The sequence below is a fragment of the Trichomycterus rosablanca genome, chromosome 21, assembly GCF_030014385.1.
Source record: "Trichomycterus rosablanca isolate fTriRos1 chromosome 21, fTriRos1.hap1, whole genome shotgun sequence".
Lineage (NCBI taxonomy): Eukaryota > Metazoa > Chordata > Actinopteri > Siluriformes > Trichomycteridae > Trichomycterus > Trichomycterus rosablanca.
Window position 1 is genome coordinate 17,362,490 of NC_086008.1, and position 20,689 is coordinate 17,383,178.

General features: G+C 39.8%; 1 protein-coding gene across 1 annotated transcript in view; it reads right to left on the reverse strand.

Moving 5' to 3' along the window:
• Nucleotides 1–20,689, reverse strand: part of kank1a (KN motif and ankyrin repeat domains 1a) — a 105,643-nt gene that overhangs the window by 35,047 nt on the left and 49,907 nt on the right. Inside the window, exon 3 of the mRNA XM_063017442.1 lies at nucleotides 7,527–7,654. Within this exon, the coding sequence (XP_062873512.1) occupies nucleotides 7,527–7,563 (37 nt within the window). The 5' untranslated portion in view covers nucleotides 7,564–7,654. The remainder of the gene's footprint in view (nucleotides 1–7,526; nucleotides 7,655–20,689) is intronic.

Below are 20,689 nucleotides of genomic sequence, written 5' to 3' on the forward strand. Positions count from 1 at the left end.
TAGGCAGTAAGACAGCAAGGCAGCTCACTAGGTTTTCGAACACACAATTTAGTTACTCATCATTATAAAAGTTTAAAGGAGTTATTAATTTTAAATTCCAAACTAGCTTCATCATGTTCGTTATGACAAAGGCATTCATGTTTTAGTATAAAATTTAAATTTGCTATATTACTAACATGATTTGTTTGATTTGTAAGGCTATTTTCTTCTTTTTAATAAATTCCAAAGGCTTATTTTTTTGTTTAATATTTTATCTTGTTGCCAAAGGTTTTTGGGTTAACAATTACCATTGAGGGGGAGGGGAGGCTGTGGCATTTTTTGCCCTTTCTTGGACAGTAAGACAGGTGTGGGTACAGCTTATTTTATGATCAGCTTAATTCCATAAAAAAGCAAAATACAAAGCATAAAACAAAGAAGTGGCTGGCTGTGGACCTCTAAAACTTGGAGTGGGGAGAATGAGGGGAAAAACTGAGAATTAGAATATTGGAAGCATCACAACGAGCTTGACGTGCAACGTGCACAAAACTCACTGTAACACTGTACTCGTGTGGCTTTTACACACTATGTAATGCATGATTTAGTCCATGTATTAAATTGACATTCGCACATTTGTTTAGTAAAGAAGGGCTGTTTATTTGCTTGAACTGCTAGAATCTGGGGCAGGGGTAGCTCATCAGTAAAGTTACAGGACTAGTAATCAGAAGGTCACTGGTCCAAGTCCCACATCTGCCAGCTTGTCACTGTCTGTCCCTTCAGCAAGGCTCTTAAACCTCAATTGCTTGCAATGTATACAGTCTCAGCTGTAAGTCGCTTTGGACAAAGGTGTCTGCTAAATGCTTAAAATGTAAATTTAAAATTAAAATATTTTTCCAACCAATTATTCATTAAATAGATAAATTCTGAATTATGTATTAGAAATCATATAACCTGAGAAACCACCTTAGATAGCTGCCTCTGATGAAAAAAAATTACCACAGTCCTATAGTCACATATAATCCAATAATTCAGAAGAGACTTAATACCACTACTAAATACTAGGGCTGGCACTCGGCATACTCGGTATGGGTCCGATACTGGCCCAAATCACCGGATCGGATATCGTAATGTAAATAAGGCCATTGTTTGTGTGTAAAACAAATGACACAAAGATACGTTCCAACAGAGCGCCGTTTATTGCCACTCACGCTTGATGACCTCATTAACATGTGCCACTGATCTACAACTCATCCGCAACAGCCATTTAGAAATTAAAACACACTGATCAAATCATCTCTTACTGCCACATCTAAAAACACTGTTTAAACACAATAAAAATTGCTTTATAAATGATAAATCACTCACCGGAGATAAAGAAAATCTTGTAAAATATCGTTGGAGACAACGATTAATCCTTTAGTGTTATAAAATAAAGAAAAACTACACTGTTTCCCGTTTTCCTCTTCAAAATCCAGCAGGGTTTTTAATAAGTGTGCTTTGGTATTTAATAATCTAAAAACGTGACAGAACTTTAACAGAAAATCTCAACTCTGCGTCAATTCTAATTGGTCCATCGCGTTTGCTTGACATCTACATCTTCTAATTGTAGACACTTTTGTTAAACAAGCCAAAAAATGCTGCTAAATGTTCTGTGTGTAAAAGTTAAAATAAAAACAGCAGTTTTGTATAAGTGTGATGTAGGTTCTGTATTTATTCCTTTAGAATATTTGTTTCACAGTCTGAGCATTGTTATTTAGATAGCTAGTTTAACCATGGTGCATTGAGACGTGTATTATTACTGCTTAGTTGTTTGAGAGGAGAAATGACGGTATCGAATTGGTATCGGTATCGGCAGATACTCAATTTGCAGTATCGGTATCTGACATAAAAAAGTGGTATCGAGCCAGCCCTACTAAATACTATTAATAATACTACTACCACTAATTTTTATGGCTATTATAATATGTTTAGCTGGTATTAAATAAACCTGACAGTGTTTAAGTGCCCAGGAGTAAAATCCCAGTGCAAAGTCATTTATCAGTATTTAGATGGCTATGGTTGGCTATGATAAACAAAAGGCTGAATTCCAAATATTATTGGATATTAAATATTGCATATTGCGACAGATTATCATTGTATATCATATAGTACCATTATCATTTTTAATGTGCTTTATATTATTTTAGTGTTTAGTACAGTAATATGGGGTTGGGTTAAAGCCAAAATAATGACCACACCAATATGCAGGTAATGCCTAGTTCACACTACACGATCTTTGCCCTGATTTTCGCTCGGCGACTGGTCGGTGCTAGATTTGCCGGCTCGGGAGCAACTCGGGGTTCGCTCGGCGATCAAAACTCGGCTTTTAATCGCTAAGTGTGAACTACCCAACAACTCGATTGAGATAATTAGCATGTCAGATATCTGAATGGGTGTTTCCCGACTGGCAATGAGTGCTATGTCGAACAGCCAATGAGAACGCAAGATACAGAGTGAGAAGAAATGCAGGGGAGGAGTGTAAAAGGCTGTACAGGGGCTTAATATAGTTTATATCATAATACACAGGTGTTACACACAAGTTTTACAGTATTTCTGACCTTCTCGTTCTCTATCGTTCTCTACAAAACACCAAAATATTTATTAACCTCCAACTCACTACACAACAACCCAAGCCAAATCCACTAAGATTCATTTATTTTTTCTCTTTGTTTTTACGTGCACAAACTTTGATCGCTCGCTACGTGCATTTTTGGACATGGTATCATTAAACCTTTCGTCACATCTCGCGTGTGTTTTTGTAACAAAACGATATTTGTGAGAGCAGAGAAGCTCGCCTGCGATTCCAGTTGGTGATAGATGGTGTAGTGTGAGACCCCCTATCACCGATCAGTCGTGTAGTGTGAAATATACACCGACTGAAAGACTCCCGAGTGCAAAAGATTCAGTCGTGTAGTGTGAACTGTACAGCGACCCAGAAAGTCGTGTAGTGTGAACTTGGCATAAGAAAGCTGGATAATAAAGAAATGCCGTATAGCATGTTTACTAGCAGTTAGTTAGCTGGACTGATGGCAAGAGAAACACTTTTGAAAATGCATATTGATGTACAAGTCATTTCAATAAAAAACAAGAATTTAAGAATTAAAAATGAAATGTTTAGAGCCAAGGGTGGGATGGTGGTGCAACTGGAAAAGTAACAGCAACAGGTCCTAGGGATGTAACGATGCACCACAATACAGTTAATAACAGTGTTAATTTCGTTGACGAATGATTTTCGTCATAGTTTTCATCAACGAACCTTTTTTCATGACGAAAACGAGACGATGACTAAATAAAAACTACATAAAAAGATAAAAACTATGACGAAATGAATCGACACTTTCGTCAACGAATAAAAACGAGACGAAAATGTTTGGCAGGGACGACATCCAATCAGAACTGATTTAGTTTTGTGGAAGGTAGGGACAAGTTAGAAAGAGATCCAATCAGAACTACTTTAGCGTATGTGGAGGGGCGGGACAAGACGATTAGCCATCCAATCAGTACTAATCTTTTGCAGTACCGCGTTAAGCGCACACTCGCACAAGTTTGATCTAAACCCGGGAAGACCAGACTAGCCTGTGAACTTTCTTTACTCATGGAACTAGATTAACTCGACAATGTCAACAGGGAGAAACAGGAGAGCCGATATATGGACACATTTCTCATTTGACGTCGTGAAAAACAAGATGATGTGTAAACCATGTGGGGCGATCTAGGGTAAAAACACAACAAATCTGAAACATCTGGCACTGCTGGCAGTATAATGGCAACATAATGGCACTGCTGCTTTTATGGTACCCAGTTTTATAAAGAATGTAATATGCAATTTGTTATAAACAATGCATATATGTTTCAGGCAGAGCAGGCCTACTGGTCATTAATATTTTGCTATTGTTATGCTCAATAAGCAAGGTCATGTAAATAAAGATGTTTGAAATAAGTTAAATCTGGTTTTGTGTGTATTGCACATTCAAACATTAATAATATTCCATAACTGATTAAAATTTTTTCATTTTGTGTAAGTGTATATAATGACTTAAATAATTTAAGGGAAGTGATAAAAAAGCATTTACATTTTACACCCTTTATATTTATTTTAGGGTGGCACGGTGGCTAAGTGTGTAGCACTGTCGCCTCACAGCAAGAAGGTCCTGGGTTCGAACCCCAGGTGGGGCGGTCCGGGTCCTTTCTGTGTGGAGTTTGCATGTTCTCCTCGTGTCTGCGTGAGTTTCCTCCGGGTGCTCCGGTTTCCTCCCACAGTCCAAAGACGTGCAAGTGAGGAGAATTGAAGATACTAAATTTGTCCATGACTGTGTTCGATATAAACTTGTGTCATGAGTAACTACCGTTCCTGTCATGAATGTAACCAATGTGTAAAAACATGACGTTAAAATCCTAATAAACAAACAAATATGTATTTTAGTCGACTGAATCGACTGTAGATTTAGTCGACTATATTCTTATGATAATTAGTCAACTAAAACTAGACTAAAACTAAAACAATTCAGATGACTAAATTATGACTAAAACTAAATTACATTTTAGTCAAAAGATTATGACTGAATCGGTTATTAACCAGTGTTAATTTTGACAGCAAATTTTGATTTAGTTTTAAACATTCCACGATTTAAATCGATTTGACATGTAAAATGAATCGATATTCACTTTAAACAGCAGAGGCGCTGTACACCTCGCCTGGTTGACGTCACTGGCGCTATACGCCTGGTTGCCAAATTCTGGGGTTTTCAGCCAAATTGGGCTTAATTCAAAATTGTTTTGCATAGTTTGTACCTACCTTAGAAATAAAAGGGCATTTTTATGTAGATAAATAAAAGATAATCACAAATACAGTATTTTATTGTTTTTAGAGAAATAATAAAAGGAAACTTTGTCATAATTTGTCTTCAATTTCAGTTTTTAAAAATCGGAAAACAAATCGAATCGTGAACCCAGTATCGTGAAACGCATCGCATCGTGGGTAGAGTGTATCGTTACATCCCTAACAGGTCCTTAAGCCCTCGGTTCAATCCTTACTTCTAGGCCTTGCGACCAACTGTTTTCAGGCTTCTCACCGCAACCCTGACCAGGTTAAATAAACACATGATACATGAATAAATGTTTAGGTGAGGTTCAGTTTAATGTCAGAGAAGGTTGGCTGATCTTTCATAAAAACATCGTTCTTTCTTGTCTATGTGTGAAGAGACTAAAGATATGTGAGCTGCCAACAAGAACATTACACCAGACTGACAAAATCCACCTCATGCATGTGTGTGTGTGTGTGTGTGTGTGTGTGTGCTGCTTCAGCTCTGTGGAACATCCAAGTAAAAACACTTAAACCTTTTTCTGTACAACACCATGTTCTTGTGCCATTGTATGCAACAGACTTTATTGTTTATTTTTATTTGCCTGCAATTATTTATTTAACAGATGTTTTCGATTTAACTAAGCCAAGTTGTTGAGGGTTGTTTGCATAAGCGTGCAAACAGGCAAGTTGGAGGAGTCGAACTGGAACTTTATACACATATACACATTATACACATCCATAACTAAAGTTTGGAACTTTAATGTGTAATACTCATTTACTTAATTATTTTCAATGACCACTTTATGACCCGATCAGGGTCGCAGTTGGTTCCTTTTAGAATCATAGGGTGGGAAAGACAAGATGCTAGTTCCTTGCATGGCAAAACTATTTTACTGTTCTCACCCACTTAATTAAGGGCAATTTAGAGCAACCAATTCATTTTGTGTGTTTCTTTGGGAGGAAAGGGGGAAACCCACGGAAACATGGTAAGAATATTCGAGGTGTTTGGCACAGACTATAAAAGTTGCATTACTCTGCTACCCACATATTTATAACCAATTATTCATCAAATAAATAAAGTATGAATTATTAATTATTAGGAAAACTGTAACCTGTGCCACCACCTTAGATGGCTGCCTCCCAGTTCCAGACCACCCAAGAAGGATGGGGCCCTGCTGAGTCTGGTTCCTCTCAAGGTTTCTTCCTGTAATTTTCAGGGAGTTTTTCTTTGCCACAGTCGCCCTCGGCTTGCTCAACAGGGGTTTTTGTATCTGTTGGTCCTGGATTTTGTAAAGTTGCTTTGAGACAATGTCTATTGTAAAAAGCACTATATAAATAAAGTTGACTTGACTGCCTCTGAATAAAAAAAAATGTGTGTGTTCATTTTGTGTGTTTTTTTTGGGAGGCAAGAGGAAACCCATACAGACATGGTCAGAATATTCGAGGTGTTTGGCACAAACTATAAAAGTTGAGTTACTCTGCTTCCCACATTTGGGTACAACATCCAGAAACAATTTATTAAATCCATGCCCAAACAAAGTAGAAAAAAGTGGCTTTTGCAATGAGCCCCAAATACTACCTAACAGTAGTAAATTGGTTTTATAGCAGTTGTGTCTTTACAATTTTGAACAAGCTCTATAGTAGATAGTAATCAGTAGTGCGTTCTGTAGCATTGAGACACGGCTCTTCAGCTCACAAGGAGGAGCAGCACCTCTCCTCGGCTGCAGTGTTTTGATGCGATAAGTGAGTTTGGAACATTATACCCAAATGTTTCATGCTAAAATGACAGACCTGCACTCTGTAAAACACTATTTATATTTGGAATTTTAAATCGTACCTTTATTATGCATGTCTTAATTATACATGATATTTAGGGTCACTGCAGGTCCATTTCCACAGGAAAACACTGGGCGCGAGGCCCACCTGGACCACCTCCCAACCATGTCCCTGGACATAGCCAATCATGTCTGTGTAGATGCCTGGCCGGCCAACAGCACTGCCTAAATTTGAACTCGGATCTTAGTGATGGTAGGCTAGAGTGATAGACCGCTGTGCCACCAGAGCACCAAAAAAAAACTTCATAATAATTAATATAAATAAATATGTAATAAATAAAAACAAAAGTGGGTGAAAAGTTTTTTTTTACAGAAATGTGTCAACCAACTGAGTACTGAACTATTTATAAAACTGAGTGCCTAGCTCCAGTCTCTTCGGAGGCGTGGGTTTGAATCCCACCGCTGCCAACGCATGATGTTTGGGGACAGTGGTAGCCTAGTGGGTAGAGCTTTGGGCTATCAACCGGATGACTAGTGGTTCAAATCCAGGCTCTGATATGCAGCCACTTTTGGGTCCTTGAGCAAGGCCCTTAACCCGGTCTGCTCCAGGGGCGCCGTACGATGGCTGACCCTGTGCTCCGACCCCAGCTTCCAAAACAAACTGGGATATGCGAAGAAAGAATTTCATTGTACTGTACAACTGTATATGTATATATGACAAAGTATATCTTCTTCTTTTTCAGGTATTGTATTGGCTTTTGTTTAACGAGGCCTTACCAGTAATTACCCAGAGCTATTATCTTAGCAAACAACATCTCAGCAGTTTACTCAGCTTTGCCTTCTAAAAAATTGAATTAATGGATGTAATAGCATGTAATGTATAGCAGCAACAGAACAGAGATCCAAATGTATTTTTAAAAAAGGAGCCTTACCTGCAAGGTTGCCGTTAAGTGGAGTGGTTTGGGCCATGGCTGCAGCCAGTTACTTTCAACCCCACACAGGTGCTGAATGGGGTCATGCAAACGCCATGCATCAAGGTTACACTAGTTTACCATGCAACCTAACATACAAACACACACAAAATACAACAAAGTAAATAATCATGCAATGCACACTGTCCAAAGACGTGATGTAAATGATCTCATATTGCATGCTTGGGTCAAGATTTAAAACATTGCAAAGTTAAACTGAGTCACAATACAGTGTAAGTAAGTTAAGTTGTTTACCAGCAATCCAGTAAACCCAAATCAACAGTCAGTGCAAATGGTTCAAAAACTTAAATGGAAAAAGGCAGTAATCGCTAAAATTAACTGAAATAAAATACTTTAAAAAGGATTCTCCTGACTTAAATCCTCTATTATACATATATTATATAAACTGATCTGCCATAACATTAAAACCACCTCCTTGTTTCTTCACACACTGTCCATTTAATCAGCTCCACTTACCATATAGAAGCACTTTGTAGTTCTACAATTACTGACTGTTGTGCATCTGTTTCTCTACATACCTTTTTCACCTGCTTTCACCCTGTTCAATGGTCAGGACCACCACAGGACCACCACAGAGCAGGTATTATTTAGGTGGTGGATCATTCTCAGCACTGCAGTGATACTGACATGGTGGTGGTGTGTTAGTGTGTGTTGTGCTGGTATGAGTAGATTAGACACAGCAGCACTGCTGGAGTTTTTAAATACCGTGTCCACTCACTGTCCCTCTTTATTAGACACTCCTACCTAGTTGGTCCACCTTGTAGATGTAAAGTCAGAGACGATCGCTCATCTATTGCTGCTGTTCGAGTTGGTCATCTTCTACACCTTCATCAGTGGTCACAGGACGCTGCCCATGGGGAACTGTTGGCTGTATATATTTGGTTGGTGGACTATTCTCAGTCCAGCAGTGACAGTGAGGTGTTTAAAAACTCCATAAGCGCTGCTGTGTCTTATCCACTCATACCAGCACAACACACACTAACACACCACCACCATGTCAGTGTCACTGCAGTGCTGAGAATGATCCAACACCCAAATAATACCTGCTCTGTAGTGATCCTGGGAGGGTCCTGACCGTTGTAGAACAGCATGAAAGGGGGCTAACAAAGCATGCAGAGAAACAGATGGACTACAGTCAGTAATTGTAGAGCTACAAAGTGATTCTATATGGTAAGTGGAGCTGATAAAATGAGTGTAAAAACAAGGATGTGGTTTTAATGTTATAGCTGATCAGTGCTCATAAATACATACTTTACATTTATCCCAATAAGTTCAATGTCAGGAGATATTTCGAGTCTAATTATGGACTGGAAGTATAATAAATATACGATTCCATACTTTGTTACATACTACATACTACCCCTATTCCAAAACAGAACACTACAGTTTATTCAGCAGATGTTCAGTTCTGTGTTTGCTCACGTATATAAAGAATTAGGTCAGCACTAACTGCACAGTAGGGTTCTCATACTAAAGTGTAGAGAGAGAATCCTTTTTTCCTTTCTTTAAGCTCTGTGCAACAAAACAGCTTTTCATAATTTCACATGAACTGGCAACTGTGAAAGTGACTCGAGTAAATATACATTCAAATTTAGAACAGCTAGCTTCATCTTTAGAGCGAGATTGTATCTGTGATGTAAAAATAAACATAGGACAGAAGAAGGCAGGCCTCTTTGACCTTATACCACATATCATGGTCATTAACCAACTTGCAAAAGTCCAAGGCTAGAGTGTTTACAAAAGACACAGAGACATGCAGTGGAGACAGTGGAGGCTGAGTCTGCAGCATGCCTTACATTCCTGAAGTAGAAACAGCAGAATGAAGGAACCGAGAGCTTAAAGTCAGGATCTATTAGGCACAGATCAGACAAATGCTGCTGCTATGAGTTTGTTAAATAATGTAGGATGCTACTCCAGTGCCAAAAAGAGCACAACAAAAATGATAAAGGAGTGGGAGGACATACAAATGATCAAAAGTAAAAACAACAACAAAACAAATAAATTCTAATCTACCAAACATCTGTTTACTCAACATTTTTCTACTGTCTCATAAGTCTCATTAGGTTATTTAAATTGTGTTTTTCTCATGTGTGTTGTTTTCTTGTCTTATTAATTTATGTATTTATGCGTTTCTCATGTATTTGTCTCTATTATTGTATCTCGATGTACTTTTCTGTTTTGTAAAGCGTCCTTGGGTATAGCGAAAGGTGCTATATCAATCCAACTTATTATTATTAATACGTCTACCAGAAAATGTGTAAATAAACACTAAGCATGCAGTATGTGGTGTAAGAGCTGAGAACAAAGGCTGGCTGGCAAACATTTAGAGGATGCTCCTTTTATACCCAATCGTGATACCCTCACCAGCTTAGTGAGAAATAAGCAACCCCTCAAGTTAATGCAAAAGACTTACAGAATGACATGAAGGCTTTTTTCTATCAAAAAAGTGGTCCAAGAAAGGAACAGTGGTAAACCGGCGACAGGGTCATGGACGGCCAAGGCTCACTGATGCACGTGGGAAGCGAAGGCTGGCCCGTGTGGTCCGATCCAACAGACGAGCTAGTGTAGCTCAAATTGCTGAAGGTGTCAGAATACACAGTGCATCGCAGTTTGTCGTGTATGGGGCTGCATAGCCGCAGACCAGTCAGGGTGCCCATGCTGACCCCTGTCCACCGCCGAAAGCGCCAACAATGTGCACGTGAGCATCTGAACTGGACCACGGAGCAATGGAAGAAGGTGGCCTGGTCTGATGAATCATGTTTTCTTTTACATTAGGTGGGGAACACATGGTACCAGGATGCACTATGGGAAGAATGCAAGCCGGAAGGCAGTGTGATGCTTTGAGCAATGTTCTGCTGGGAAACCTTGGATCCTGCCATCCATGTGGATGTCACTTGGACACGTAACACCTACCTAAGCATTGTTGCAGACCATGTAAACCTTTTCATGGAAACGGTATTCCCTGATGGCTGTGGCCTCTTTCAGCCGGATAATGCGCCCTGCCACAAAGCAAAAATGCTTCAGGAACGGTTTGAGGAGCACAACAGCGAGTTTGAGGTGTTGACTTGGCCTCCAAATCCAAGTTTGTACTGGACAAACAAGTTACAGGAGTTAAAGCAGGGGTTTTCAACCTTTTCAGGCATGCGCCCCCCTTCGTGTGCCGAGCACGACTTGGTGAAGCAGAGCTGGATTCGATACCACGTACTCAGAATCCAGCCCTGGTTGCAGCGTGTCTTTTTTACCGCTTTTTACCTGAGCGGCTAAGCAGTTTAGTTCTTTGACTGAATTTAAAGTGAAAGTCACACATTTTAAATGTATACATGTGTATATATCCTCCCTATGTTGTTGATTGTGTCATTTCTGTGTGATATGCTGCTGTCTTGGCCAGGGCTCAGTTGTAAAAGAGATTTTTAATCTCAATGAGGCTCAATAATAATAATAATAATCATGGATTCACAGAAGTACCACAGTATTTTTGTGATAAATGTTATGCCTTTTTGGTGAAACTGAACCTTCGTAATAGTTTGACTTTCCAGTAAGACAATAATTCCAAGGATAAGGAATCATTCCTGGAATATACTCAGATGGCCTTCTCAAGTTCCATTTCAATCCCATAGAAAATCTCGTTGGTGGGATTTAAAGAAAGCAGCTGCTACATGAAAACCATCAAACCTCAATAAACTGGAAGCCTTTGCACAAGAAGAATAGGCAAAGATTTCACAAGAGGGGATTTAGAAGCTTATTAGCACTTACTGAAATGACTTATTAGATGTTATCAAGGCAAAAAGATGTTTCACTAAGTACTGAGGCTGGGGGTTGAATAATAGTAAACATGAACGTTTGTCAAGCTGATACATGTCACATCACATACACATCATAAGTTTAATGCTTAAAAGTGTGAAAACATCAGCTAAGTCCTCTCTGAGAGTTTTACAAAGATATAATGGCTATCTATTTAATTGGCTGACGTACAAATACCAGTCATCAAAAAAACATACTGTGTACAACCAAAGAACAATTTCTGGAGACACAGTTAATTGTTAAGTTGAGCAACTACTGGATAAAAATGACAATTCCTAAGCTTCTGTACTGTTTAACAATCATACAGTAGAGGCTGTAATAGGCTAATCAAACTGCATTAATCAAAAACACAAATGGTGTATTATTTACTAACTTATAACGCATGTTTGGGTTGCTGTACAGTGGACCCTTGAGTTACAAACGGTTTACCATACGAACATTTTACGAACGATCTTTTTCAACGTAACGTACAAACAAATTTTGAACCACGAACAAGTTGACTGACCGTCTCTCTCTCTCTCTCTCTCTAAATTGGACCAGTCTGGTGGCCAATCTTCATTAATTGCACATTGCACCAGTAAGAGCAGAGTGTGAAGGTTCAATTAGCAGGGTAAGAGCATGGCCTGCACAGTCACCAGATCTAAATATTATTGAGCCACTTTGGGGTGTTTTGGAGAAGCGAGTCAGGAAACGTTTTCCTCCACCAGCATCACGTAGTGACCTGGCCACTATCCTGCAAGAAGAATGGCTTAAAATCCCTCTGACCACTGTGCAGGACTTGTATATGTCATTTCCAAGACGAATTGACGCTGTATTGGCCGCAAAAGGAGGCGCTACACCATACTAATAAATTATTGTGGTCTAAAACCAGGTGTTTCAGTTATTTTGTCCAACCCCTGTAGTTATACTATGACCAGGGGCGGCTCATTCCTTAGAGCGACTGGGCGACGCAGCACCAAAGGGCGAAAGGGAAGAAATTTTTCTATCACAGCTGTGACTGTTCTGGAGTCAGTCTTGCCTCGGAATATCATAGTCCAATCAGCGTCAAGTTGTGTTCCGTACAGTACCGCCCCTTTCGGGGCGACATCAGCCTAACTGAAAATCGCCCCGGATTGCTCTCATAGACTCATGTTAAGGCTCTTTTTTTCGAACTGCAGGCGCTGCAATGCATTCTGAATGGCTTCCGGGAGGGCTCGCACTTACGTGCTTGCGTCACACGTAACCTATAATGTAATATATATATATATATAGGGGTTGGACAATGAAACTGAAACACCTGTCAATTTAGTGTGGGAGGTTTCATGGCTAAATTGGACCAGTCTGGTGGCCAATCTTCATTAATTGCACATTGCACCAGTTTTGTTTTATTAGGATTTTAACGTCATGTTTTACACTTTTGGTTACATTCATGACAGGAACGGTAGTTTATCTTCACACAAGTTTATTCGATTCACAAGGTTATATCAAACACAGTCATGGACAATTTAGTATCTCCAATTCACCTCACTTGCATGTTTTTGGACTGTGGGAGGAAACCGAAGCACCCGGAGTAAACCCACGCAGGCACGGGGAGAACATGCAAACTCCACACAGAAAGGACCCAGATCGCCCCACCTGGGGATCGAACCCAGGACCTTCTTGCTGTGAGGCGACAGTGCTATCCACTTAGCCACCGTGCCGCCCCATTGCACCAGTAAGAGCAGAGTGTGAAGGTTCAATTAGCAGGGTAAGAGCACAGTTTTGCTCAAAATATTGCAATGCACACAACATTATGGGTGACATACCAGAGTTCAAAAGAGGACAAATTGTTGGTGCACGTCTTGCTGGTGCATCTGTGACCAAGACAGCAAGTCTTTGTGATGTATCAAGAGCCACGGTATCCAGGGTAATGTCAGCATACCACCAAGAAGGACAAACCAAACTTCGGAACCAATTAAATTCGTAAGTCAAGGGTCTACTGTATATGCCTCAGCTCAAGAACCTCGCCATCATACAGGCACATCCAACCATCCAAGACTGAATGCATTCCTGTTTGGATGAAAGCGTAAACCAGGCTTTGAGAACCCCACCCTTTAATACAATGCACAAACACTGCTTAATGAACACGCACCATTCAGGCATATAAACTCTGAACCTTTAACAAACAGCACAGTCATGCAACTGTGTGATGACGCAACACGTGCAGTGAAAACTACTCTTCAGGGTCTCAAACTTCGTGACTCAAGGTAAGGCCACACATGAAAGGGAGGGAAACGGGTTTAAATGCTACTCATTTAACAATCCAATACGACTAATGTAACAATGCACAATAGCACTGATGCAATCACTGTACCCGTTTCCAAACCGGATTCTAACACATGCTTTGACAAAATAGACATGGAGCCTTGGAAAATAAAAATGCAGATTTTCATCTTATCCAGGCCAGATGTTCACAAGTCACAAAATACGTGTCCAAGTCGAGTCACCAGTCTTTAGGCTAGAGTCCGAGTCAAGTCATAAGTCAATATAATATCCGCAAAACATATATTGGAAATGTAGCGTAGAAATAAACAAATAATATGTAAGTTCAGGAAAAAAAAACCCCAACAGATTAGCGACAGTATTTTGCCGTTTTACTTTGTGCCTTTACTTTCCTAGGTACCAGTTAAAAGCTTAAACTGACGTTTTGTTTTCATTGCAAATTATAGCACAGCGGCCAAAATCCATAACACTTCTTACCTTAGCTTATGTTGTTCAAGGTGCTAATAAACTTATAAGCGTGTGTTGTCCCATTAGAAATATAATCCGTTATTTTGTAAATGTGCTTATATTTAAAAACCTCCAAACTTTTTCTGGCTGTGAAGTAAACGAACTCGTTTGAAAGCCAAACAAGCGTTTCATTGACACATTATCTGTGTTACGCAAACTGAATAAATGCAAATAACAGCATTACTTACTAAAAATTACAATCAGAAGGTCTGATTGGTTCAGAAAGCGGTTCTTACAACCATTAGCGCCAATTCTGTAGAAGCGTTCCATTCACATTATCTGTTACTGTGAAGTGCACTACGTAGGGTATTTCACCATTTTAAGTAGGGAGCGACGCTTTATGACTACGCCGGAAGCTGGCTGGAACATTTACCCATTGTGTGCGCTGCGGGTTAAGACGGCCGGAGCTTTATTAGAGAGCAGAAAATGACATGATCAGAATGATGTATATATACTGTATATATACATGATATATATATATATATATATATATACAGTGTATCACAAAAGTGAGTACACCCCTCACATTTCTGCAAATATTTTATTATATCTTTTCATGGGACAACACTATAGAAATAAAACTTGGATATAAGTTAGAGTAGTCAGTGTACAACTTGTATAGCAGTGTAGATTTACTGTCTTCTGAAAATAACTCAACACACAGCCATTAATGTCTAAATGGCTGGCAACATAAGTGAGTACACCCCACAATGAACGTGTCCAAATTGTGCCCAAAGTGTCAATATTTTGTGTGACCACCATTATTATCCAGCACTGCCTTAACCCTCCTGGGCATGGAATTCACCAGAGCTGCACAGGTTGCTACTGGAATCCTCTTCCACTCCTCCATGATGACATCACGGAGCTGGTGGATGTTAGACACCTTGAACTCCTCCACCTTCCACTTGAGGATGCGCCACAGGTGCTCAATTGGGTTTAGTCCATCACCTTTACCTTGAGCTTCCTCAGCAAGGCAGTTGTCATCTTGGAGGTTGTGTTTGGGGTCGTTATCCTGTTGGAAAACTGCCATGAGGCCCAGTTTTCGAAGGCAGGGGATCATGCTCTGTTTCAGAATGTCACAGTACATGTTGGAATTCATGTTTCCCTCAATGAACTGCAGCTCCCCAGTGCCAGCAACACTCATGCAGCCCAAGACCATGATGCTACCACCACCATGCTTGACTGTAGGCAAGATACAGTTGTCTTGGTACTTCTCACCAGGGCGCCGCCACACATGCTGGACACCATCTGAGCCAAACAAGTTTATCTTGGTCTCGTCAGACCACAGGGCATTCCAGTAATCCATGTTCTTGGACTGCTTGTCTTCAGCAAACTGTTTGCGGGCTTTCTTGTGCGTCAGCTTCCTTCTGGGATGACGACCATGCAGACCGAGTTGATGCAGTGTGCGGCGTATGGTCTGAGCACTGACAGGCTGACCTCCCACGTCTTCAACCTCTGCAGCAATGCTGGCAGCACTCATGTGTCTATTTTTTAAAGCCAACCTCTGGATATGACGCCGAACACGTGGACTCAACTTCTTTGGTCGACCCTGGCGAAGCCTGATCCGAGTGGAACCTGTCCTGGAAAACCGCTGTATGACCTTGGCCACCATGCTGTAGCTCAGTTTCAGGGAGTTAGCAATCTTCTTATAGCCCAGGCCATCTTTGTGGAGAGCAACAATTCTATTTCTCACATCCTCAGAGAGTTCTTTGCCATGAGGTGCCATGTTGAATATCCAGTGGCCAGTATGAGAGAATTGTACCCAAAACACCAAATTTAACAGCCCTGCTCCCCATTTACACCTGGGACCTTGACACATGACACCAGGGAGGGACAACGACACATTTGGGCACAATTTGGACATGTTCACTGTGGGGTGTACTCACTTATGTTGCCAGCTATTTAGACATTAATGGCTGTGTGTTGAGTTATTTTCAGAAGACAGTAAATCTACACTGCTATACAAGCTGTACACTGACTACTCTAAGTTATATCCAAGTTTCATGTCTATAGTGTTGTCCCATGAAAAGATATAATGAAATATTTGCAGAAATGTGAGGGGTGTACTTACTTTTGTGATACACTGTATAAGTGTCACATGTAACTAATGTTGCTGACTTTTGTTCTACACAAATATCAAAGAGTCATGAGTCGAGTCTGAAATCGCTGTGTGTCGCATTTTGTGTCGAATTTTTATGTTTGCATGTGTAGAAGAAACAGTAAAACAGCTGAATATACAAGTAATATTTAGGAATATGTTCTAGCATTTAAGATAGATGCAAATGACTAAAAATACTGATACTATTTCATGACATTTTTAATAGCAGAGCATCAAACAAGCTTGGCTATATATATATATATATATACAGGCTGGTTTTCTAATGAGATACGTGGTATTTAAACATATATACTTTACCTGAATGTATTTAAGATGAGATTGGGTTATTTTAATATAGGACTAATAATATTTTTTTTTTTCTAATAACATTTTCCACATTCACTGCTCTGTCATGCTTTATTAAAGCATTAACTATTAATTGACTGGAATATTAATTTATAGGAAACCCTACATCATATAAACATATACAACACACTTAAAATACAAAACATTCACCTACCATTATCCATAATCCTAAAATCCATATAGTTTTAACAGGTCAGTGCAGGACTTCAGTCTGAAGTCCTGCACTAAACTACCTCATGCAGGACCCAATGTGCTACAGCCAGGTTTAGCCACGTTGCTCAGATGACAGTGAAATGATACAGGACCTATATCAGGGAATGACTCGCTAACTGGACAGATCAGGGAACTGGCTAAAAGTCGTTACCCTTTAAATGGCCTCAATGAAGAAGCACTAGCTGGGACTCCCAGACCACCAACCAGACAAGTCCTGAAACTGGAACCAACTTACACCTATTAATAGCATTTACAATGTGATGTGATCGTTTTTTAAACTGCAGAGTGAGCCCCGAAGTAAAATCTGTTACCGTTGAACAACTGGACAGACCCAAACAAAATACTTTTCATAAAAATCATTTATAAAAACACTGGTTTAGTGAAGACATCAAGTGTGAAATAGTTACAGGAAGCAAAGCAGTGCTGTCAAAATGTTCATAAACTAGCTCATTATACATAAACTACGTCACTAGACACATGCTTATGGCACGCTCAGGTCAAATAGCAGTGGGTCTGTCACATGGTGCTTCCTCCCATAACACAGGTATTCCATACTCCAGGGGTTTCTTAGAAGCTCCAAATTTCTATTTCCTTATCACAACCATCAGGGCCGGCGCTGCGGGGTGGGGTGGGCATTGCCCCCAAAGATTTTCTCACTGCCCCCCAAGCGCAATGCAACCAAAGGCTATTTTTTAAAATTATTACTTAACCAATCTGTTACGCTGACTGGTATCGGCAGCGAATTAAAAGACATGCACTAACGCAGCGAATTAGTAGCGAACCCGTGCGTTGTTTTGGTAACTTCATCTATGTCCAGGAAAACGCCCAATGGATCGCTGTTCTGTCAGGAGGTTCCACGGAGGACAGCAAATCGATCGCTGAGTTTCGGCAGTGGCATGACCAATCAGTGCGGCCTATGTCCAATCAACTTCGTCTAGGTCCAGGCAAATGCCCAATGGATCGCTGTTCCGTCAGGAGGTTCCACGCAGCAGCATGACCAATCAACGCAGCAGCTCCTGGAAAAGAGGAGGGGCTCTTATTGCCCTCCCAGATTCTCACTGCCCCCCCAAGCAAAGCAGTCCAGAACTGGGGCTGACAATCATACTCTGTTTAGGCTCAGGATTTGCAAGCAATGATGGGTTGTGGCTGATCACAGTAAAAAAAAGAACATTAATCAAGGCAACATTGCTTGTAATTGAGTTCTCTCCTATCTACCGTACATAATACTGTAAAAAGATTCAGGGAATCCAGGGAAATCATGGTCTGAGTAGGGCAAGACCAGAAACCCGTGGTAAATTCAGACGGCATAGTATGAGAAAACGTTAATTTACTGTTATAAATATAGCCAGTTGCGCTTATGAGTTTTCTAGGCCTGATCTCATCTCAGATGGTGAGAAAGAAAGATGGTCAGATGAGTCCACAGTTCAGCATGTTTTCTATATAAAAAAAACAAAAAAACAATAAGCTCCCTGTGCTAAAGATGAAATGGATCAGTTTATGACCTGTTGATCGTTCATGTGTGAAAGTAGATTTGACACAGAGATGTCAGTCAACGTCGCTTCTCAGGAGGTCCGTGGTTGCACATGCTACAACTGCAAGGCTGTGTTGCCAGAGATGTGTGCTCGACTAGCCTGTCTGTAGACTGTGTGAGTTCTACTAAAAAAGTATGGAAAAACAGAGGAGAAACAATGACATGATGGACTGTTGAAGAACTGAAGCTATTTACTTGGAAGATTGCATCAATTAATATCCTCAGTAGCCAAATAGGTGTAACCAAGTGGTAAATATGTCTCTGTCCCAGAATTCCTGTTGATCAGTAAAAACATTACAAAATTGTTTTTGTACTTTTGTCAATCAAATAAAGATTCACAAGAATGAACGAATCCTAAACTCTTGTTTATTGCATTTTAGAAGCTGTCCCAAATTTTCTAGGAATTGGGTTTGTAAGTAAAGAGCCATTCTGACCCCAATACCTAATTTATGTCCGCAATTTTAAAGCTGTGATCCTTGAATACCACTTAAACCATAATCCTTCCTGTGTGTATGACCCTTCAGACTAATTCTTAACATCTCAAGTTTTATTAAACTTCATTATTGCCCCATTAGTTCAAATGGGCATTTTCAAACGTCTAGTTTTCTTTTAGCCATTTTTAGATTTGTTCAGTTTATCAATCACATACAATAAGTATTTCACCTCTTATTTACTCCCTACTAAATAAGAAAGTTGTGTCTGATCATTTAAGTGTTGCATATGGTGTGCCAACAATTGAGGCACACAGATTAAATAAATACTCTTAATTTTTTCTTCTTATTTAAATTTCAATTCTAATGAAATGACCACATTTTAAAAGCAAATTTAAAAACTTACAAGTTACAACTATAACAGCACTGAATTCAAACCTGCACTGATGGGCATGCACTTACAAACGTTCCAATTCAAGCATCAACAATCTGTGTGCAAATATTTAGTCATATTTGAGGAATTTAACTTCGCCTCCTCTTAGCTGTCACAGCTCGCTCATCACTAAATAGCAAAAAAAGAAGAAGAAAAAAAACAAGCATGTTCTGGCTAAAGAGAAAATCCACACTGCCAACAAGAAATCTACTTAGTCATCTGTAACAAAAATGTAACCCTGAGTACTGAGAAGAGGGAGACACATAACATAATCTGTTTTGCTGGTAAACTGAAACAAATAGCACCCAGACAAACATGTCTATTTTCAATTAAATAAAACACTATTAAGAAATCTGACACAGTACCAGTTTAGGCCGTTATTGGCACTTAACTGTCTGTAAATTGATTTTGTTCTTAAAGTGATTTTATTTATTATGACTGAGTAATTCACTACACTCATTCATAAGCACAACGTCAGTCACTGCATATTCATGTATATTGTATAATATGTTACACTTAACTAAGTCACCTGAGCCCTGACTTATTTCTACAACCATGTACACTGGTCAGCCATAACACTTAGCACTTTGTAGTTCTACAATTACTGAGTGTAGTCCATTTGTTTCTCTGCATGCTTTGTTAGCCCCCTTTCATGCTGTTCTTCAAAGGTCAGGACTCTTCCAAGACCACTACAGAGCAGGTATTATTTGGGTGGTGGTGTGCTGATGAAGTTTTTAAACACCTCACTGTCACTGCTGGACTGAGAACAGTCCAACCAAAAATATCCAGCCAAGAGCACTCTGTGGTCAGCTGTGACCACTGATGAAGGTCTAGAAGATGACCGACTCAAACAGCACCAATAGATGAGCGATCGTCTCTGACTTTACATCTACAAGGTGGACCAACTAGGTAGGAGTGTTTAATAGAGTGGACAGTAAATACACGGTATTTAAAAACTCCAGCAGCGCTGCTGTGTCTGATCCACTCATACCAGCACAACACACACTAACACACCACCACCATGTCAGTGTCACTGCAGTGCTGAGAATGATCCACCACCTAAATAATACCTGCTCTGTGGTGGTCCTTTGGGGGTCCTGATCATTAAAGACCTGGGTGAAAGCAGGTGAAAAAGGTATGTAGAGAAACAGATGGACTACAGTCAGTAATTGTAGAACTACAAAGTGCTTCTATGTGGTAAGTGGAGCTGATAAAATGGACAGTGTGTGTAGAAACAAGGAGGTGGTTTTAAAAGTTACGGCTGATGGTGTATATGCAAAAATACAGTGCTGGTCAGGATTCTTGTTAAACCTCATTATGTAAAGTACCAAATAGTATACAGCACCAGTCTGATAAATAATATTGATATCCGAGTACACTGGCTTGAACCACCATATTGCAATTATGTTAAAAGTGTGTAAATCTAACATAATTTGTGCACTAAAGCTAATCATAAGTAACTAAGAGAAGGAATGTAAACCA